At 43.5% G+C, this 23,185-nt stretch overlaps 1 protein-coding gene across 2 annotated transcripts; it reads right to left on the reverse strand.

The window, feature by feature from the left end:
* Positions 1-65: 65 nt before the first annotated feature.
* On the reverse strand, positions 66-22,693 carry lrrc17 (leucine rich repeat containing 17). 2 transcript variants are annotated; one of them, XM_058624852.1, is made up of 5 exons: positions 22,370-22,693; positions 13,189-13,564; positions 11,497-11,998; positions 4,080-4,235; positions 66-1,410 (listed from the first exon to the last, which is right to left on the reverse strand). In XM_058624852.1, exons 2-5 carry the CDS (start codon positions 13,456-13,458, stop codon positions 974-976), a joined length of 1,365 nt encoding a protein of 454 aa, XP_058480835.1. In that variant the 5' UTR covers positions 13,459-13,564; positions 22,370-22,693; the 3' UTR covers positions 66-973. The 2 variants fall into 2 exon arrangements, with proteins under 2 accessions (XP_058480835.1, XP_058480836.1); XM_058624853.1 differs by lacking the exon at positions 22,370-22,693 and adding an exon at positions 22,219-22,356.
* Between the last annotated feature and the right edge of the window lie 492 nt (positions 22,694-23,185).

Below are 23,185 nucleotides of genomic sequence, written 5' to 3' on the forward strand. Positions count from 1 at the left end.
GGAACAATCCAGAATCCAGGTGTAGCCTTAATCCAAAAGTAAAAACAGCACTTGGCAAAGCTGCATATGATCAATCACTGACTATAAACCCACTTTATTTCTGTTCACTTACACGCTCACATGGAGTGCCAGTGAGTTCTGCTAAACTGGCTTTTATTTCTTCAGTGACAGCAGGAAATTGGGTGCCATGTCGTAAAACTGAAACTAAAATATGAGCGCCACAGAAGGACAACTCGTCTCATCGGCGTGACAGACGCTCGTCAGACTGTGTTTCCCATCAAGAAAAGAAAGAAAAAAAAAGAAAACAGAAGCTTGGCAGTGACAGACTCATCGTTTCATGTCATTTCTGGATTATGAGGTCTGATTTCACACGTTAACAACGAGTTCACGTCCCTATGAAAGCAGCGAGTCGATGTATTACGACGCACGAGACGCCTGACTTCTTCCCAGCATATACGGCGGCACAGATGTCACTGCTATAGGTGAACGACTTGTAGTAAACTGTCGTTTTCAGAAAAAATAAAACCAATTTTATTTCCAAAAAGAAACCAAAAACAGGAAAACAATGTCATACATTAAGAAAGAGTACTTTATGAAAGACAAAAGAGAAGAGAAGAGAGCACCTGCAGTTTCATTCTGTGGGTAAACTGAGAGACATTTTTGTTGGGCGGGTTATTTCGACCTGAATGTGACTGCAAAAAAACAGTGTTTTCCGTATTTGAAAAGGTAAACACAGACGTATGATCTTTTAAGAAAATGTTCCAGGATGAGTTCTGTTGTTGTGATCCACAGAAAGAGGAAAACCTTTTAAAAGAAAACAAAAACAAAAAAGCCCAAAGAACGGATTTTTATCGCTATTTGTAACTCTGCTCCTGACATTTCAACTTCAACATCATCTCGTTGATCCAAACTCCAGCCTGTCCACAGGCCACCAAGTGACTAAACCACACCAGTCCACTGATCCGCCTCCATTCTAACTCAGCCTGATGATCTCAAACCTGTTGAGCTTCTTTTCTTTCAGGGGCCGAGGCAGAACCTGCCCATTGCTCGTCTCCACCACCACTTCCTGTGCTTCATTGTCCGACCCTCCCTGTCCGCCCTGTCCCGTGTCGACCCCTCCTGTTTGTCTGTCCTTCGGACACTCCCCGTTGTAGGTCTTGACGTAGTCCTCGACGCGCCAGCCCCTGAACTCCTGCGGCTCGGCGCAGATCAGGCCGGTGAAAGCGACGCCAGGGTGGTGTTTCAGCCAATACATCAGGTAGTGGATGTTGTAGTCGCAGATCCAGGGGTTGTTGGCCAGTGAGAGCTTCCGTAGGAAGTAGAGGTCCTCTAGTACACCGTACTGGAAGTACTGGAGGCTGTTGTTGGACAGGTCAAGCTCACGGAGGTACAGCAGGCCTGCAAATGCAGCTGTGGGGGGGGAGTAAAAAATAACATGAGCTGGACACCCTGGTAACCTCCAGTTTGGATGCATATGTGTGATTTAAACAAATATAACAACTTTTGGTGGCATCTGTAAAAGTTTTCCAAGCACTGTATCCATGTCTGTGTTTGAGTATGAGTAATGAGACAGAGTGGTGTGTTTTTCACACTGTCCACTAACCTTGAGCCAAGCTTTTATCTGTAAGAGCGGAAGACAGGAGGGAAGAGAGAGTGGGAGTAGAGTGGGCAGAATGTAGCAACAATTGTAAGAAGAAGAAAAAAAAAGGACATTGCTGAGATAAAGAATAAGAAAACTGACTCATAAGCTCCGTCCTAAAAATGTGTCGGCCGAACACAAATCACTGTGTGTATCGTGTTTGTGTTGTATCGGATAAAATATAAGCTCGTAAAGGGAAAACTTGGACTTTGTAAGGAAATGTGAGTGAATAAAGCTTCCGATATTGCTCAAAAACTTTAACAATGTCTTTAAGTAGCTGTTTTAGTACCAAACTGTATGCTTGGTGGAATAAAGTTCACATTGTCACTCTTGGACTCACATTAAAATGCCTCCTCACACCTGAATCTTCAATAGTTCAAGTACCTCTGAAGCAGGTTTGATAATATCTAAAGAATGATAAAATAACAGTTAATAATAAACACTTTTGTGTTTTGTGTTGTTGGTATCTGGCTGTTTTTCTGCTTTTGAGCCAAGTTAAGCTAAAATAAGCTAACCTAAGTTGAGCTGAACTACACTAAGATACGATAAGCTAAGCTAGGCTACTCTAAAATAGGCTAACCTAAGTTGAGCTGCACTACGCTAAAATAAGCTAACCTAAATTGAGCTGCACTACGCTAAAATAAGTTAACCTACAGTAAGTTGAGCTGCACTACGCTAAAATAAGCGAACCTAAGTTGAGCTGCACTACGCTAAACTAAGTTGAGCTGCACTACGCTAAAATAAGTTAACCTACAGTAAGTTGAGCTGCACTACGCTAAAATAAGTTAACCTACAGTAAGTTGAGCTGCACTACGCTAAAATAAGTTAACCTACAGTAAGTTGAGCTGCACTACACTAAAATAAGCGAACCTAAGTTGAGCTGCACTGCGCTAAGATACGATAAGCTAAGCTCGGCTAAGCTAACGGGCTGGTGTCTCTGTTTGTTTGAATATTTAGTTCAATACTGAAATAAGTAAAAACTTCTTCCACATTAAACATTAAATTATCCTTAACATTTCCAACAATGATTTAAACTTCAAGCACACGGCCCATTTTATCTCGTGTCCTGTGATTATACTGTTCCTCCAGGACACAAATGCGGCAAGAACCAATCGGTGAATAATGACTGAACATTTTTTAAACACTTCCAATGGATACTGTTCTTGTTTAACATTAAAATACGAGCAGGAACGGGCGAACATCCCATAGCGTACTCTCGGAAATTATTATTCTGGGCCGTAATAATGCACTGGACAAAAAACAACAATCACAATACAGCTGTGACCAAAGCAAACAACATCCAGAATATTCAGCTGTTAACCACTATATGATTTCAAGTCATAAAAATGTGCTTCTGGTTCGATGGCTCTAATAACCTGCTAAAGTGAATCATTTATTGCAGTAATCACAGTGATATCTCAGTAGGAAGTACCTGAAAATAATTGTACTTCAAAGTATTTCATGCTCCGTAAAATGTTTCATTCATTTTTTGCCAGCTTAAATGTACAGTACACGCATTCAAATACTTGGAAGCGAACACGACTTGTGACCACAGAGGTGATAAACTGAGACAATATGCTCCCCAGGCTTCTCCCAGTGTGGGCCGATCTTTCCTGTAAATCTCCATAAAAAATGAAGACTATTAAGGATTAAGTCATCATAACTAGAGGTTACATAGTAACAAAAGGAAATACAGACAAGATTTGCAAGCACCAAGAAGGAGTATTAAGAAATATTCTTATGCTGAGTTGGAGTTACAGATATAGGTGGAGTCCCCACATTGAGACAATTCCACAAATGTGAAGTAATTAGTTACAGGAATATGCAGCGGAATGAACTTCAGATACAGTGTATGTTTCCTGTAACAGGCTTAAACTATTGGTACTACTAAAAAAACCCAACCCACAAACAACTGGCACAAGAGTGAGCTTTTAAAGTGTGTCTAATCTTTCAATAAATATTCCAAGTGGCTTTCATCTGGATTTCTTTACACACAAGCCTTAAAAAAAATATACCCTCCTAAATCCTATATTTTTATTTCGCAACACGATAAAAAGGAACGAGCGTGATTGAGACAATATGTCACTGGCAATCATAAATGTTCAGAGAAACACAGTTTCCTCCGTTCCAAAAGTTTTCAAATAGTTTCCAAATAGTTTTGGATGCGCTGGGGGGGGGGGGTGGAGCTACAGGAGATTGTTTACATGTGTTGCAGAGTAATGACTGAATCTGTAAGCTTTCTGTAAAGGATTCCCTCTTGGACAGGAAAACATGAACCCAAACATCATTAGTGCGAGAAGAGTAATGAGTCTGCACTTCTTTTTTTTTTTTTTTTTTTTTTTTTAATGGTACTGATTTATTATGCAGTGAAAACGATGTCAAATGAAAAGCAAGACAACAGGAGCATGTGAGGACATGAAGGCGGCGGACGCGGCGTTACCTGTGTCTATACGGTGCAGACTGTTGCTGCTAAGGTTGAGCAGTTTGAGGTCTTTGGACAGCAGGAACTGCTTGGGCCTGAGATGTTTGATACTGTTGCCGGACAGATCCATCTTCACGATGTCGGATGGCAGGTCAGACGGGATGTGGTTCAAATCTGCAGAGGGAGAGGGCGTGGACAGAAAGAGAAAGAAGTAATGTATACTGCGTGGAACAGAGCGCGTAGCCTTCAAGGAAGATGGGAACCAAATCTGTCTGCATCTTTATAGATTTTCAAGATGTTGTGTGGGCTGTGTGCAACATATTAACCTTTTCAAGATGGAGTCCTGAGTGTGACAGTGTGTTTAACGCTGTTTTCCCGCTCTGTGCCGGATTTTCCCCCCGGTAACAGTGTCTTTGAAGACTCTAATGCATGAAACAGTGATTTACTCCACATATCCCCATAGCTGACCTTGTCTTGAGTTTTAAATCAAAGTCCCACGCTGAGGCAATCTCTGTATCATCCCAACGTTCAAGTGCTGGGAGTGGGGGGGGGGGGCAGATCTGCCACAGCTGCCAACAAGCAGTAACTAAAGAGCAGAAGCTTGAATCTCGATATGTGGGAGCTTCTCCACAGTCGGTAAACAGATCTGGATTCATGTTCAGACCGTTCTACTTCCAACGGAGCATGAATTATCGTTCACATAATTGAATTAGCACGATTGACGCGATCTGGATTTTTAAAAGTGACCAAAAAGCGAGTGTCGCTGTGGTCGCACAAACCAAAGAAATGTTGACTTTTTATTGTATATTACAAAATACAAAATACTTGTATACTTATTTACAATGACTTTGATTCGTGCAGAAGAATGCTCATGGGCGCTTTTATGGTGCAGATGTCGCAGTCTTTTCTTTTTTTTTTGCACTGAACCGCCCACAGATGTTGCAGCCAGTTATCCTAAAAGGCATGTTGTCGTAAATCATCACTGACTTTGATAAACACAATCCGCGCGCACGCGCACGCGCACGCGCACGCGCATACGCACAGGGGCGAGTGCGAGCGCTCAGGAAATGTAATTATTGCCGTTCGGCGATGTGATGTAGCGATGGCTGAGGAGTGAGCAGCAGGCAGAGACATTAAGCAAAGGCAGGAACACATTTGGAGGCTGTTACGCGGCATGTTACAAGCCAGCCGTCCTTTTCTCCACAGTGAGAACGTCTCAGAGGTCTAAAAGAGAATCCCGGGCCTACCTCAGGTGTCAATGTGACTGCTGTTAAAACACTGGTTGCTTACACCAGACTCCAACTCCCAGGCTCCCTCTTGACATATCAGACTCTTAACTTTTTAAAAACCAAAAACAAGTCCTCTCTGTCCAACACGGATACATCTGTGGTCTTTTAGGTTTTACAGCCTAATGAGGATAATGTCCCACTGTGTGTCCAGCAGCAGCAGCAGTGAGTTAGCACTGCAGAATGTTCCAGTGGGTGAAAAAGTAAGAGAACCCGAGCCAAAGAGAAGAACAAGGGCTATTATCTTGTCGTTTTGTGTTGAAAAGTGTCCTCTTACACCTAAAATCGAGATAACAAATTTGGCTCTTTCCGACTTTAGCATCTGCTGAATGTGTCAAGTGCACGGCGAAGAAATGTACAGAGAGAGAGAGCGTGAAGGAGGATGAACATGTCAGCAAAAGTGAAAGTCATCCATTCATAACTGGGCCTTGGACCTGGTTTCTGCACAATCTGTTGAGGTCATTACTTTGGTGTGCATGTCAGCATGGGTTGCAGCATCTGTCACTCTCGGGGGGGGGGGGGGGGAGCTATTTAGTTAGTCACCTGCCAAAAACACCCGACCTGGGACCCCCGGATCATCCCGCACTGCAGTGTTCACATAAAGCAAAGCCCTCTCCGTGATTTAGATGCTGCATCCCCCTCTGGTCATCTTACCCGTGATGTGTATGAACTGTAATATTTCTCATTTTTGCATAAGGTCAAATATACAGCTGCATCAGCGCGGCATGTATATCTTCCGAGTATTAATCCTGAATGTGTTTCGGAGCAGGTGGTGCAATAAGTTTGATGATCTTTGGACAGAGAGGAGAAGAGTCGCAGTTAATGTTTTTTTACAGCACCAACATGATTACTTCAGGGTCTGCTCGTGTGTGCGTTGCAGTGGATTTTGTGGTTTGGAAACCATGCAGCACACTTGACAGGAGTCGAGGGATTTTTGCAGTGCATTTTATGTAGAGCGTGCATGTATATAACCTGGGCCTCCCGTATGTAGGTCAGTTGCACCGGTTGTTAACCTCCATACACAGCTTAGTTTCTGGTCAAATATGATGGTATGTGCAGCTTTGTGGGCACAGAGGTTCCATTATTAACATGCCTCACAATTACCGCAGTGAAATGCATGAAAAATAACTGAAATAGGATCAAGCGGGCAACTTAAAATACTCTCAAACATACTGAATGCTAAGCTAAAGAAGGTACAGTAGGCCGCCGTGGTGCTTGGCTCTGGGTTTTGTTTGGGCTTTACGTAATGTACACTCTCTGTCATCATTGTAGCAGAAGACGTAGAAGCGAGAGGGTTCTCTAAACACGCCGACATCTTTGTTTATATGATATCACTGTTGCGACGACCAGAATAGCACGAGTTGTCATAAACTCCTTACACTGATATGCTGGTGGGATTAAGTTGTGCTGCTTTAAGAAACAAAACAAAACAAAAAATAATGGAAATGCCTTCACTGCTTCTGCTCACAGTCCATAAATACCACCAGCAGACAGTTAGCACCATGGATGTATTATAAGAGCTTTTCCCAGTGGCCACTGGTGGTACTGCAACAAAAACAAAAATCATGTGATAAACACATTAATAAGAGTTGAAGCAGGAGTTGAGTTTTAATATTTTATAATCAATTATGTCAAAAAAAAAGGATCCTTATAATTATGATCTTTGTTTTTACATCGTAACCAAAAATACTAAGCAGAGGAAAAGGCATAGTAATGATACAACAACAAAACAAATCTATTCATGGTTAACATGCAATAGAATTTTGTTTTTTGCCTTTTGTCGTTATTTTCTTGGACGATAATGTAAAAAAAATTATAAATATAGCTTCATAGGAATGAACAGCGCCAAAGGGGGAGGAGCTCTATCCCGCTCTTATAATACAGTACATCCATGGTTACTGCAGACAATGGAATCCCAATTTAGGCTTGTCGTTTCCATGGTTTCAATGGCACCATATACACACAGGAAATTGTACAAAAGATGTATCTTTTTTAGTTCAAAGCACAAACTTCTCGAGTGAGTCTTTAAATGTTCTGTGCAAAACTCTACTTATATTGAATATAATGAATAACAACATAAAGAAGTAATTGCATGAAATAGCCTCTTTTTCCTAAGGTGGGAAGAAAAAAAAACCTTTTTTTTAACCTTTTGTCATCCTTTCAAATTTAGTGGAAGCAACGACTTAACAAGTGGTTTTATTGGTCATGCTGAGTAGCTTGTAATTTGTTCTTACATTGTTTGGAGTGAGTGAGTCTAAAGTCAAACATCTGCATAAACAGGACTTGACCGAACAGATTCCGCAGTTTAATCCTCCTTATCAGTCAACAGTCGTGTCCTGTTCTTCATTTTGACTCTCTTTACACCCGCTGCTTCTCCGCTTAAATGACTAACTAACACTTTTCTGTGCACCAGGACGTTCCACGGAGAGTCTGGCCAACATGTAACTTCATGTGTAAAGGCATGAGAGGGTCTGGGAAGCAGCCAAAACACTATATACTGTACATTTGGCAGCCTGCACAAATGGCCTTAAATTTATAAGGGGTTTGAGTTACTTATAAAACATTTTTTTTTCTACCTCATGAGCGCAGTCTTGTTTAAAAGTGAGCCAAAGTAGGATTATACTGATGGGTTTCTGGGCAACGCTGTGCGACGTGTGCCAATAAATCAAAGGAAGATCGCTATGAAAAAAAACCCTGAAAATCTTCTCGGCGTTTAACTCGGTGATATATCGAGAAGTCAGAGAAGCAGCCTCAGGGCGCTCCAATATTTGAGCTTTGACCACCGAGGGAAGCATTGATCCTCCAGTGAGCACAACGTGGAGCCTGAGATCTGCTGTGGCTCACCTCAAAGAAACGGTCCTCCCAACCATATGAAAGGGAGACATGGAGTGGAAGAAGAAAAGAAAATGAAAAATCAACAAGAGGAAAATATAGGGTTCACAGACCGAGAGATCAGAGCATGTTTCCACTCTGCTCTGTGTTTCTTTCCTGCCGTCTGCTTCCCTCTGAATAAGAAAACCTCCCAACACTCGTTCAGAGTAGACCTAAACTTTTATACTTTTAAGACTATTGTCATCTCTTTTTGTATTTGTCTACACGCCCCTGTCATTTTTCATTTATATTGTGTTTATTCTATACATACTTCCCCATTCAATTGTATGTAATCAATACTCACAACTTTTCCAGCATAAGAGTGTAAGGTGAGTAAGAACTTGGAAGCAACAGTGCGGACTACATTGACATTACACAGAGGGCCTTAGTTGGGTGGTTGAAAAGTAAATAAATCGTCTGAAGGACCCTTCACATGTTTGTTGTTGTGACCACGGTGATCCGATTTTTCTGAGAGAGACTGCAGCCTCAACACCGAGCGTATACCGCAGAGCGCACATTGCGTAACTGTAATGACGCAACGTTCTGTGCCATCGGGAAAAAAGCCTAGCACATTTTTTTGGCCTGTTTTTGGATATTGAGACAAAGATTCAAATTTTTTTTATTCTCAATATGTTTCATACTGTTCAAATACACGTGTTTTTCTTCATTTTAAATTGTTAATACGCTTTTTTAACGTGCAGTACATTTTTCCAAGTTATTCTGGAAAAAAATGGGCAAAAGCACTTACTCACAGGACATTTTCTGGCCCGTTTGTGGTTCAAATCAGCACAATATGGACATTTTGAGGCTTACGTGTTAAAGGGTTAACAGAGCTTTGACTCAAATAATGTCTCATTATCAAATCGCATTTGTTGGCCCCCGTGTTTTTGAGGCCATGACACATCTGTAAGTGTTTAGAGAGGCTAAAATAATATATGTAGTTATACGGTCTACGCATGATTGACAGCTGTTGCAGTTAATGAGAACAACGACTGGCGTCCTCCTTCCAAATTAAAAGCACGGAACTCGCGCGCGCCGCCGAGCGTCGCGAACGGCAGCTGTGCTAAATGACGCAGCATCCACACATCACACATTTGCTTTCGTGGCTGGGATTGGTTGAGAAGGACGGGAGGATGGAGAGAGTTATTACCGTGGTGCAGAGAGATGAATGGGAGACATAAGCCACCCAGAGAAGTACAGAGGGACCTTGTAGTGGTTCAGATAAAGAATCGATTCAAAAGTCATGCTGGAGGGGAAAAAAATAATAATAATTAGGAAAATATGCAAAAAGCTTTCTCAAGCATTTACATGACACAGACGCTGCTTTGTGTGGCTTTGGCTTGTCGAGTCTCTTTGAAAGATGGCTTTCTCTCGGCGAGGCATTGCCGTCGCTCGCCATTTATAGGCGCATTCAACTGCTTATTCCAATCTGGGAGCTGACTTTGATTTGAATCACGGACAGAGACGATCTTTCATTGACGGAGGCATCAGAGGCGCTGAGCAAGACAGAAATGAAGGAAGTTCAATGGACACAGAAGTGAGGATGAAAAGGACGAAGGCTGAGAGAGAGTCGTTGATCATAATAAAAAAAAAAGAGCATAAGCTCATAAGAGTGATTTGACCTCAAAGTGGCATTTTAACACACTGGGAGAACCAGATGTGAAAACTGAAGGAGTTAATAGAAATTTGGCAGACGTCTGCCAGTTTCTGCAGCGTTCTGCCTACGCTGACTTACTGCTCCAATTGAAAACACATAGGCACAAACGCAGTGACTGTTCCTATCCTACACAAAACTGCAGGAAGTTATTGAATAGATGATTCAAGTTGAGGGGGGGGAGAAAAAAAAATGCTGCTGCATTTGCAAAAGAAATGTGCTGAGCGCGGCAAAAAGACCACACAGGAAGACAAACACGTGAAAATGCAGCTCGCTCGGCTCAGCTGCCCGAAATAGGTCGCGATGCTCCACGTGGAAAAAACCTGATAAAACAAACACAACTCTGCTCGCTCAGCCTGGTTGAAACCAAAACATGAGACAACTGGAGAGTGCTGCACAAACCTAACAAATGCACCTTGTACACTGGATACTCCTCTGCCAGACAAGAGGCACAGTATGTTTGCCAGGAAAACTGCATGATAACCATCGAAAAAGTATAGCGGAGCCTCCGCTAACGACACAGCAGCGACTGTTTTCAAACGGGCTTGGCTGCAAATGAAAAGTTTCTGATGCAGGGGACGTGAATTGATCCCTTGTGTGAGTTGCTGCCATCGCTAATGGTGTGTTTCCCTCATGGTACAGTTCAGTTTGGTACAGTTTGGAACAGGGATTAGGCAAATTGGACACTCTAAATTGACCATGAGTGTGAGAGTGGATTGTTGGTTGTGTATATGTGGCCCTGGACTGGCAAACCCTGCCCTTTACCATCAGCTGGGATTGGCACTGGTGCCCCCGTAATCCTCACGTGGAGGATGAAGTGATAGACGTTGAGTGAATGAGTGGCTGTTTTTGTCAACAAGACGTCAAGCTTTGTATGGGAATATGCTGCGAGGTTGTGACACTTTTCTGTCGCCCAATCAGATGACTGGCGTGGGTCTAGCTCCACTCGTACCGTACCATTGCTCTGGTACCCCAAGGGAAGGGTACCAAAAAAGGAAAAGTTAGGAACAGCTATTTTGGTAGTATTCCTAATGGAAATGAAAGAAAAAAAAAACACATACCGAACCATTCCACTTGGTGGAAACATGCCATTATATTCAGTTTGTGTCAAGTTGACCCCTTTGTGTGGACGTGGCTACTCGATTTCTCGCTTCCCTGGTCACTACAAACAAAAGGCTAGTCTTTTTATTGCCAGATTCAACGTCCAGTGCGTATGAACTAGTGAAATCGCATGGTGGACCCTGCAGATTGTAAGGAATCCTCCGCTCATCCTCCCTTCCCGTCAAGAACTACATGCGGTGGCCTTCGACAAACCAGTAAAGCTACCAACACGCGTGAAACTCGGCCCTTAAAGGAAACAAGGAAACGCGAGGGAGGACAAACTCGTGGGGAGAAATTGACCTAACCCTAACACTAAAATGGAATGTGAGCATGTGGAATGCAAATCGATTGCACAGATGCATGAAAAGACCTGCAGGCATGTATGCCTATGTGGAAATGTGACCACAGCCCTTATAAAAACATAATATGGGTAGAATACTTAATTTCTGCCGTGATAAAACCTCCACACTGGATCTTTAACAGCTGGATCACCCACAACGTTTAGGACTTGATGTTCTCTTACCTTTTTTGCTGCAGTCCAGCAGAGGTTTAGGGAACATGTAGGTGTGACACATGGATGTGGCCTCTGACTTTACTGGCTTGAATGGTGGAGGTCTCCGGTCCCCGCCCTCCCTGTCCCCCGGCCTCCGGTCCACCTGGTTGTCACCCTCACACAGCGAGTCTACATCGACCTTCTTCAGCTTCTGGCCCGAGAGCGAATGGGGCTCGGCACACTTGGCGTAGTTGCCCAGGTTGCGGTTGCTCGGTACCTGCAGCTTCCTGATCAGGCTGTCCAGAGAGCAGCGGCAGCTCCACGGGTTGTCATAGAGACGGAGGTAGGTGAGGCGGGGCAGGGGGAGCAGGATCTCCTCGGAAGCAGTTTTCAGACTGTTGTGCTGCAGGAGCAGGGTGGTGAGCTGCGAGAGGCCGCTGAACGCGCCGTCCTCCACCATGGAGATGTCGTTCTGCTGCAGGTCCAGGCTCTTCAGCTGGGTGAACTGTGAGAACATGTTGTCCCTCAAAACCTAAATAGAAAAAGACATAGAAAGAAGGATTTGTTTGGTTTCAGTGCTAATACTTTGCCAACATCCTTGACTGTTCCTTGTAATATTTTCCTTTCAAATCCACTGACAATGACTGTCTGAATGTCATTTATAGTGATGCCTGTGGATATTTAGATTTTCTGCTACTGCAAAACCTAAGTCATGCACCAAATGTATATTGGGCCACACCTAAAAATAGTCCCAAAAAAAACTATTACTTGTTCCTGTCTCCATAAAAATAGTCAGAGCTGAGAAGCCTGGCTGTATTGTAACTTTTTAAATGAAAATTTTAGTATAATTACTTGTCTAAAACTAAATGAGTTCACACAACTATCAGCTCCAAGCCACTCGCTCTCGGTATCACAGTACAGGGGTGGATTGATCTTGTGTCATTTTATGTCAAGGCAGATGGAGGCGCCAACGAAGCTGCAAACAGGTTTGAGTATTCCTGAAAACACAAAGAAAGGGTCCGGAAAAGTTTCCAAAAACCCCTGGTGTTCAGCAGGCAGTGCCTCTGCAGTGCCTGCGTATGGTCAGGTCTGATAGTTTTGCTTGACAGCTGAGTACTATGTCTGGAGACCAAATGGAGGCAACAAAGCAAAAATCCACAAAAAAGGTCTAGACTGCAGCCTCATAATTGTATGTTTAGTAAGTACAAACCTTCATTTAATGTCATCTGTACTTCCGTTCAGTAATCACGTAATAAAGAACTAAAAATCCATTTATTCCCTTCCACTCATTAATCATCCGCTTATTTTCTTTGAACTGGAACCAGCTTAATTACACTTTTTCATTGATTCGATCACATCCGAGTCGAGATCTCGCTCCCTCTCGTTTATTTCCCCCCTCAGCACCTGTGACACACATCCTGTGTACTCAAACAAACGGACGTGCAGAAACGCGCGCACACATAAACACACACGCGCACACACACTCATAGCTCACAGCACTCTTTGATCTCGGGACCAAGCGAATGGTGCACAGATGCTCGTGGTATCAACAAGCTGCCTGGTTTTGTTTCAGAGTGAGATGCTTTCGCTGAGACCGCTACATAAAACTTCTGGACGTGTTCTCAGAATCGGTTAATCAGTGGTAGTGGTGTTTACGTCTGACTGCAGCAGGTGGGGCTTTTATATTTCCCTCTGAGCCAGTGCAACGCTGCCAGTACGCACCTGAATCTTGTTCCTCGCCAGCAGCAGGTGGTGAATATCTTTGGGCCAGTGCTGCATCACCGCGGTCAGCTGCCTGTCCTGGCAGTCCAGGTACTTCTCCCCCGCCTCCATATATTCCTTACACTCCTGAATTTGGCGCCTCGTGACTCCCGCCCTGACCCTGCCTCGCACGTGGCCACCGCCGCCTCTCTCCGTCCCCGAGCGAGGGCCTCTCCGGGGCTCGGCCGACCGCAGGAGCAGCAGGAGGAGGAGGGTGGTGAGGAGACGCATGGTGGGAGACAAGAGAAGAGGAAGGGAGGCCTCTTGGTAATCGGGTCAGCGTTGAAGGACTGTTGCTGGATGATTTGCGCGATGGGACACGGGAGGCCGGTCACAGCTGTGTCGATGGAGAGGGGGGAAAACAAAGAGAAGAGGGAGAGGGAGGTGAATTTTCAAAGGTCTGCAGTGGCGAGCTCACACACTATGTTATCTTTTTAGGTTTTTTAAATATCGTAAATGACACTTGAGTTGCTGCGCTGCCAAAAAAGAAGAAGAAAACAAATGAAACTACTACGAAATTAGCTCAGCAGATAGACACATTTATGTTGAACAGAAAGGAAAAGTACTAGATATAAATATCTCAACAAGTACGGGATGAGTTTCCATTTCATTTCATACCGACACACACACACACACACTCCCGTCTTTTATAAGATTTTCAGTAACTTTTCTTTTCACTGAAATGATGAGCATCCCTGAGTGTGTTTAAGGATTTAACTTCCCAGCTGTTGGTATGATCTGTTGGCTCGACTGTTGCCTCTACAACCCAGTGTTTCTCAATATATCCCGCCCTGCATGGTTTAGATGATTTTTAGACCTTCTCCATCAAGTCATAATCAAACTTATCTTCAAAGATATAGCGGTTTATCCAATGATATCGTCGGAAAAACTAACCAGGTGGCACTCGGTGGAGCAAAAACACTTGCCAGAAACAGAAATGACATAAGAGACAACAACATTTTTATCGGGAGACTTAAAAACCAAAAGAAAAGACATCTTAAAATAAAAACAAGCAGTTGAACAAGTGTGCCTAATAAAGTGGCCAGTGCTCTGAAATCAATATCTGGCTATTCCTTCCATCCTTGCTGCTTTTGCATCATTCTCTCTCTCTCTCTCTCTCACACACTCTCGCTTAATCACAGCCAAGATTTACCATTTGTTCTGCCAGAGTGTGAAACTACTAAATTAAAAAAACACCAAGGCTGGAAATAATCATATTTATAGCTCAATAATAATGGAATGGCCCCTCTTTTTTTCTGCCACATCGCTACTTGCTCTGCTCTCCCTGTTCCCACTGATAGTGGGAATAAATGTGTGCGCACAAATTGTAAGAGAAAAAAAAAATGAATGAGTCATGTATCCCTTGTGTGATCGGAGAGAAAAAAAGGTAGAGCCAAGAAACACACACACACACACACATAGAGATACGCACACGGACTGATTCCAACTGTACCAAACCGCAGCTCACTGACAGTCTTCCAGTCTTAAATACAGTGGAACAAGCTTGTCAGTGCAGATGTAGTTCACTCCGTCGTGAATAATAGACCGGGCACGTTAGCGCAGCAACAGGCGGTAACAGCTGAGAATGTCCATTGAGCTCATCGTACACGTCCCAAACGATGAATTGTCTCACATTGAGAATCAGAGTTCCGAGATATAACTCCAGTGAGCTGCTGCTCCAAAAACAAAACAGAAAGTCAACGAAACGGGGTTTTTTCCCGGCTACCGATCGCCGGCGCGTCTACGATTGAGTCTGCATTTCATCTCCAAGTGCAAATATGTTCTGGCGTCTGCCTTGTGTGGTTCCAAACAACAGATCTGACCAGACTGGGGGTGGAAAACATGGGCAAAGAAGTCTTGAGAAGATCCAGACGCACTCTCTCAAGACTCCCGGCTCTACACGTCACTGGATCTGGTGCAGGTCTGGTCCAGGCGTGGGAAAAGTCACGGCGGGTAAACCGCGTCATCGACGTCGTTCGAGTCGAGAGCAAATCTAATATTCAGTCGCGAAACCACATCCTCCAAAAAATAGCTTAGATTTGACTATCTTCTGGAATATCAAGCGCGTGTCGCTCCAACCTTTTTCGATCGGTCACAGCGAACCACACAGAAAAAGGACGAAACAACAGAGCGCATTTAAAAATATGAATTAGAAAATGATACAGTTTGATGGTAAAAAAAAAAGATTCCCCTCATCTTCTCATCCTTTTCCTCCACTTTCCTTTTATAATTAATGAACTATCTCCAAGCCTTTTGGACCCGTTATTGGTGCCGATCTCAGATCTTTTCCACATCACAGCTGTTGAACAGGAAAAGTCACTTTTTAGAGCCATGGTCCGTCCACAATGTCCCAACTCACATTCCAGCTGGGACCAAAACAAGTCCACTCAGCCAAACCCAACTCAGTGGTTCACCTCATGCCCATACCAGTCCAATTTAGCCCTTCAAGTCTAGTATTATTTATTTCCCTCCCCCCTGCTCCTGCTGGTGACGTCCATGCCAACTCAAAGAAAAACGGACTCTGGGTTTCAGGCAGCTATTTCCTCCGTGGCACTAAAAAGTCCAGTTACTGCTGCCACTGTCGGGTGACCCGAACCAGAATAAAGACGGATGTGGCAGCGACGACGTGCTTCAACGAGCTTGATTTATCCGTTATGTGTATGACATATGATGAGTGGTCGAAGACCAATATGTGAGTATGATTTTAAGCAATGCAAACAATTTTATTACATAATGGTCAGAAAATAAATTGTCCCGACTCCGTGGTTAGGCCTTGACGAAGTTCATGGCGCGGTTTCAGGGAGGGAACTGCCAGTGGCTTGGTCCAGACTTGAAAGACAATTCTGGGATGGGTTTCCAATTTTAATTCAGCACCAATTCCCATCGCACTAATATTTTTGACTTACTTTTCTAATAACTGTAGTGAGTCGTAAGAAGCTAATGCTTCTAACGCCTGGGCTTTTCAAAGCTGTAATCAACTGTTGTGCTATAAATATTCCAGTAAGTGTGGTGATCTCATTACACATGCTCGTTATCTGCTTGCTAAGCAAAATTCGAATGCTATTCTGGCTTCACAGCTGTGTTAGCGCTACTGCAGACTATGGATTTGCTCTTTTAAGAGCTCCAGTCGAGCCAGATATTACAAAATTCTATTACTGTTACTGCCTATTTTAACACGGTCCCTATAATGTAACGTATTGTGTATACACAGCGAAACCAAACTAAGTGGCACCCTGAAGTAAGGTGGAACGGTTTTGGTTTATTGCTGTGCTCGATTAAAATTTTGGATTTAATGACAGGAAGACGGAAGTGAGTGATTAGCATACAGCCACAAATCTGGGTTTTAAGATGGAAGGTGAAAATTCACATTGGTGCAGTGGTCCAGCTTTTTTTCATTTAAGGCAGCTAGCAAAAGGTAAAACCTATGCTTTCACTGCAGTGCTTTGAGACGGTAATCCATGCCTATGTTACATCTTGGCTCAGATTACTGCAGTGCACTTTATTTTGGAGACAGCCACTCTTTCCTCTCGCGTCTCTGGCTTGTTCAAAACATGTCTTTTAACCAGAGCATGTAAGAAAGAACACATAACACCCGTTTTGGCCTCATGAACTAACCCTAACTCTTTTACTTTAGAGTATTTTAAAATTCTTTTTGAAAGATTTTTTATTTGTTTTTAAATCCTGGTCTTGCCCTGCAGTTGCTCGCTATCTTGTACAGCACTTTGTTTCAGTGTTTGTGTCTAAAGTGCTCTATAAATAAAGTTGAATCGGATTGGATTTGCGCTATAACTTTTTAATCAAGCTTTATAGTCCAATATTTACCAATATTTAGACTTTACCATGTGAAATACCATCAAAATTTCAACTACAATACTCTAGAATGCAAAGATTAGAAGTTGAAAATATGAATTTTTTTTTTTAAATGGCATAGACCGATAATATTCGAAGAATGTCATTGCAGACTTTGCCGTTTGTTTGTTGCATTTTAAAATCCAATAGTTTGTTCTGTAATCTTGCTCACAGTCAAACTAACCAACAGACAGACATGTGCGAAAACAGAACCTCTGTTGCGGGGGTAATAAAACAGTCTCCCAGCCTGTAAATTTGAAAAATATCTCACAAGTCATATTTGAATGTCATGTTTTGATATGTTCGGCTGACAGTTTTATCACTTTGCTCACAACACTGCAGTTAAAATGCCTCGGGGTCACCCTGTTAACACTTGTTTGGTCGTCTGATTTTCTTTTTAACAGCCCTCACTGAACATTCAATAATTTCCCATTTTCTAAACCACTTAAGGTGTTTTATTGAGGGCCGACCGCAATTGGAAAAATGACCAGTTTTTGTGCTCTGGCTCGAGTTCCCCTCGGTGTGTACAGAACAGACGTTAACTTGTGGCTTGAGATGCAGAACAAATGGGGAAAAATCATTACTTGGTCATTTACCTTAAATCTGTCAAATTAGACTTTTAAAACCAAAACAATTTAGCAAAGTCGGGAACATTAAGAGTTCAGTGGTGTGCAACAGTGTGCTCTCAATCAAAACAAACCGCTGAATAAATGCTGAAGTCTGTGTGGAATTAGTTTTTGGGAACTTCGTGTCGGAGGGTGTAGACGTGCAACTCACCGCCGACTGAAAAGCCTTTGTCTTAAATCTCAACAAATGTCCGTTGTATTCAAACTGGCGTCAAATAAGATTGCAAAATGCCGGGTAAACCTTACAGCTTGTGTCAGTGTTGTAATGTAACAAAGTACAAATACTTTGTTACTGTACTTAAGTAGAATTTTCACATATCTGTACATATCTGTAACTTTTACTTTTACTCCACGACGTTTCCTAAATAAAATGTGTACTTTTACCATCTTTGTGACTCGTTACTACAAAATAAAAGTTGAGTTGGTGACGTAACACCGCGATGTTTGTTGTCGCTAGTTGTTTTTAGCGGCACTAGCTGTTAGCCACAGATTTCGACTCCAAGTGGACTTAAAACACACCAGCGGCTCGTTGTTTACCGTGTCCGACACTGAGGCTCTGGTCTACGGGTTTCTTTTGTACACTCTGGACGCCGGGTTTCAGCTATCAGCTGTCAGCTGAGCGGCCAACCAATACTTTTACTACCAATACTTTAGTACATTTTATATCAGAAAATGACTTTTGATACTTAAGTACAGTACATGTCAGGTACTTTAAGGACTTTTACTCAAGTAAGTAATATTCTAAAAGGTGACTTTAACTTCTACCAAAGTCATTTTCTGGTAAGATACTTGCTCAAGTATCGCTTTCAAGTACTTAATACAAGATACATATCGACAACAACAAAAATCACCAAAAGTAGTACCCTGCAGCTTTAAAACAACCCACTCTTTCGATTCACATACTTCTTATACGCCGTTGACGTCACTGAGCGCAGTGAAGAAGAAGTTAAAGCGGTACACTAGGACACCTTATGCATTAAAATGACATAATGCCGGCTGGAGAGTGTCGGACAATGAATTGGAATGTATACAAATTAGCCAGGTCACTTTGAGGACTTCAGTGGGGGTTAAGAGTACATTATACCACTCCGTCAAAGAACCAGAGGTCAGAGGTGGACATTTCTTCAAGCACAAAGGGAGACACATGTCCTGCAGGCAACCCAACCGACCGAGACAGTTCATGGAGATAAAACACACACGGGAGACACCCGCCACCCAGCTCGTGGTGTGTCTGCCTTTTCCGAACAGTCTCTCTAGGCTCAAACGGTTCATTTGGCTTCAGCAGACCAGAGACAACACAGGCTGGTTGGCCTCTTTACCACCTACACCAGGAAGAGGAGGTGGGAAAGAGAAATACAGATGGAGGCAGCTTATGAATTCAAAAAAACATTTTCTATCCAAGACAGAAGGAGGACAGGAACACCAGGATCAACACAATCGTGATTCATGTCAGAGGTGAAAGTTGCGGGGGGGGGAGAATAGAAAATATCATGATGTCAGCTCAAGGGAAAGTCCCCTTGGCAAAGGCGTTGTTTTGGCACAGCACATGATGTGCTTCTGTAAAATCCACAAACACATGAGAAGACATTTAACTGAGGAGAAGAGACAACTGCACATATTCCCAAATGTAAGATTGTAAATTTGCAGGCACACGTGAGTCTGCTGGACTCTATCTCCGAGCGTTTCCTTTTTACATTTTGTGCAGATGCCGTCGGAAATAAATGCTCGAGAAGACAATTTTGGTTGCATCTGGTCATGCATCCAGACTAAAACACTTTATAAAGCTCTGCAAAACTGATTTGCAGGCTGAGGCTTAAGCAACATCTGCCTCGAAGAAATCTTATCCATGTCATTGCCTCCTACCTACAAATCCTTGAGGCTGCACAGTCTCCAAGTTCCCTCAGAGTTCCTCCATTTCCCTGGTAACACTTGACAGGACTATTGGGGGGGTGGATTGAAGCTCAGATTTCCAGAGTTAACTTTTCAGAAACACAAGGTCCACAGAGAGAACGTGAGACCAAGAGACTTCCATCCATCCTACAGACTCTATGACTTCAGCAATCAAACAGGAGCATTAGACGTCTTACTTTGTGACATGGATCTAATAATCCCGACTAAGACATCAAGAATGACACAGACAGACCTTATATCGGCCGTGACACAAGTTGACAGTGTCTTTAGCGTTTGACAGTGGTAAACAGCTGCAGCAGATCCCACATGCAAGCGTTCAACTGCAGGTTTGTGCCTCCGTTGTATTTGTGTTTCGGAATGAATCTCTGACAAAATTTGGCAAATCTATCTTTGGTGGCAAGGCCGCGACGGCGTCTGTCTTCGAATCTCTCTCACGGACGACATGGGCACCACATCCTGGCGTCTTTTTTTCGTCTGCTCCCGCTCAGAACTGCGCAATGTTTACAGAGCGGTGTGACGGGGCCCAAAGTAACTCAGACAGTTAATTACAGAAAGGACCAAGTGGAGAGCTGGAATGAGGAGGAACTTTCTGCCAGTGAACCTCCCACTGAGCCGCCTGCACTTTGTTTCCTTTGGGCTGAGTTTCCTTTGTGTGTGTGTTTGCCCCAACGTCTGTGGCTTACTACCATGTAGCAGCCTCGCCATCCAGCTGAGAGGAAAGAGGGCAAAGGAAGGAATGATAAACGACGAGAATGTAAAGAGAAGAGGATGGAAAAATAAGTATCCAAACCGCTAACCCTCCGTCTTAAGCCACGGAGACAGACCTATACGAGGCGTTTACTCTTCCCCTGGAGCCTAAGTGAAACCACATGTACATAATGTTCATTTCTGCAAGAAAAAGAGAGGTGAGAAGGACAGAAAAATGACCCAGGTCAGATATGGAGCAACCAAAATAGTGATCTTTGTGTGTGTTTCTAACAAATTAAACCCAAGGGGGAAACAAACTCTACTTATGCCTTTTCTCCAGAGTCCAAACCCACAAGAATAGCAACATGCTCGCCCTGAGACAAGGTCATTGTCTCATGCAGATCTCAGATCAGGCAGTGGTGTGGTCTCTCCCGCTTTCTTGGCTGTGCCTAATCACGTGCTGAAACATTCAGCCGTACGCTCCATCGTAAAAGCATCAAACCCAGGATTACTGCACAGCTGAAAAGTGTCGGGTTTATAAATCAATGCTTGAGTTAGGGGAAAACGTATTCATGCAACAACAACAACAACCCCACTGTGCTTTCCTGCTCTGTTCTGGGTGGACATCTCGATCTTGGTCTCTGCAAGCCGACCTCGCTAAAACCAGGGAGTTCAAAAGCTGTCATGAGATGCTTAACAGAGCTCAAACACTGACACAAACACACAACACACCCCCCCCCCCTTCCAAACAGCGATGTTGATTGGTTTGATCCACCGCCAGACTCATCACACACACATACACACAGTGAATTGTTGCTCTTCCACTTAAACATAACTGTGGCAAGCTGAAACAGCAGAAATCTCAGGGAAAGACTCGGGCAATCAGTCAACTTGCAAGTCAAGCTTTTTTTTTTTTGTTCCTACTTCTTCCTCTCCTTCTTCTTCTTCTTCTCCCCCTCCCTCTTTTCTTTCATTGCAGAGCTCGAGAGAGTGAAACCACACGCTGCTCGTGCTCCGCTCTGCGCTGCATGGGGCTGGAATTTTGCTGAAAACTTACACAAGGGCATGTAAGTCCTTGTAAAGCTGCATATACACACACAGTGTGTGTGTGTGTGTTGTGTAATCTTAGCCATATCACTTTTATATGTGTGTGTGTGTGTGTGTGTGTGTGTGGTGTGTGTATCAGACCACATCTCGCAGCTGACACTGGATTCTGCAAACCCTACTGTATTTATTTTTTCTTCTTTTTTTTATAGCAGCTTGTAATGGACATGAGTCATCACGGCTGAGTTTGTTACAGTACAGAGTGGGTCCAAGTGGGTGAAATTAACCCGTCACTCCTCCAGAAGTGCTCCTCGGAGCTCTATGCGCTGTGTTCGGTGTCTTCAGGTTACAGTGTCCGGTGAGATCACCAGCTAGTTACATGAGAAATGCATGAAAGGCACCGTAATCACTGTAGTGCAAGTTTAGTAACTACAACTAATTTGAACCTTCCAAGAGTTTGGTAGACGATGCAGCTCCAATGTCATGGTGGCAACGCTCTACAACAAGCAATGATTGTTTGGAGACGTTAAGTTTGTGTCTTATCTGGCAAAGATAAGCCAAAACATGCAGGTGGTTTACTCGACTCTGCCTATTCTGAGCAGCAAATTCAAGATGTGACACGGGACACGTGTTGTGATGCTTTGTTTGCTGCAGTTGCTCTAATTATGTGTCATTAAAAAAAAAAAATAAAGACGAGTGAGTTTTCAGCATGACTGCATTATGAGAAACAAAGAGGGGAGTCACACTCCTAGTAAAAGGGAGGCTAATTCAATTACATATTTTAAACCCTTACAATCATTTCATTAAGATTACAATTACATGCAGTGCTCCCCCCCCCCCCCCTTTGCCTTAAAGGGTCTTGAGATTTTATCACCTGGAATTAAAATCCTGTGCCAAACTCAACTCCTCCTGCGTGTGGAGTGCTGTATCAGATGGGAATTGGAGTTCTTCTTTCAGCTGCAGCTTAATCTCTTGCAGAATCATGGATCTGAGAGAGGAACAATGTTTTATGATCCCAGTCCTACCTGTGCAGAGAGAGAGTCTGGCTCGGGGTCCTCCACTACGACCTGCAGATCTCCGGTTGGTCCCGCGTCCCCAGCTCCTAATCCTGTCATGGGCGCTGCGTCCAAGCCAAGAAAATCCTGCCTGGCTGCCTGTAAACTTAGAGCCTGGAGTGAGGCACAAATGACTGGTTGCTTCTCCAGCCTCTCTCTCTCTCTCTCACTCCCTCCCTCTCTCTCTCTCTCACTCACTCACTCACTCCCTTGATTTTCACCCACTCAGCTGGATTGCAGTGAGAGTGTGAGGAGAGAAAGAGACAGAAAGAGTTTGTGAGCAAAAGAACTGAATCTCAAAGGAGCCACAAGCCTACGATTGGTTTAGCATTACACACACAAACACACAGGTTTGCACAGCTGTTCTTCTTAGGACACTCAAATGACTTCCAAAGAGGTTAGAGGAATTCCACAAGGGCTGCAACCTTGTAAAATTCCTCTGTAATATTCCTGTGCTCATGGGCTATCAGAGTTAAAGCAGTCTCTCGCTCGTTTGCAAATGCCAATATGTTTTCTGTGGTGTCACCGTGCACTTGTGTGTCCAGCTCCCACCTCAGGGGAGGGCAGCTTTTAGTTCCAAAATAGCCCGAGTCCACTTCCAACATCTGCCTTTGAGACGTCTCTCGTTTGTTGTTAAAGAACTTGGAGGACTTGATTTCTCGCACGTTGCGCCCGACAGTTTGTTTTGTATTTGATTCACTTCCAGTTGTGAATGGCGACCATTTTCATTAGTCTTTTATTTCCGTCCTTTCCATCGTTGTGTTTCAAAAATGCGAAAATAACACC

This window comes from Solea solea, chromosome 3 (assembly GCF_958295425.1).
Source record: "Solea solea chromosome 3, fSolSol10.1, whole genome shotgun sequence".
NCBI lineage: Eukaryota > Metazoa > Chordata > Actinopteri > Pleuronectiformes > Soleidae > Solea > Solea solea.

What these genes read in the sequence shown, in the direction of transcription:
- lrrc17 (XM_058624852.1), bottom strand. Translation starts at nt 13,458, where the DNA reads ATGCGTCTCCTCACCACCCTCCTCCTCCTGCTGCTCCTGCGGTCGGCC. An exon ending in TGGCGAGGAACAAGATTCAG is followed by an intron (nt 11,999 to 13,188) that starts GTGCGTACTGGC and finishes TTTTCTATTTAG; the next exon opens with GTTTTGAGGGACAACATGTT. An exon ending in GCTGGACTGCAGCAAAAAAG is followed by an intron (nt 4,236 to 11,496) that starts GTAAGAGAACAT and finishes CTCCCTCTGCAG; the next exon opens with ATTTGAACCACATCCCGTCT.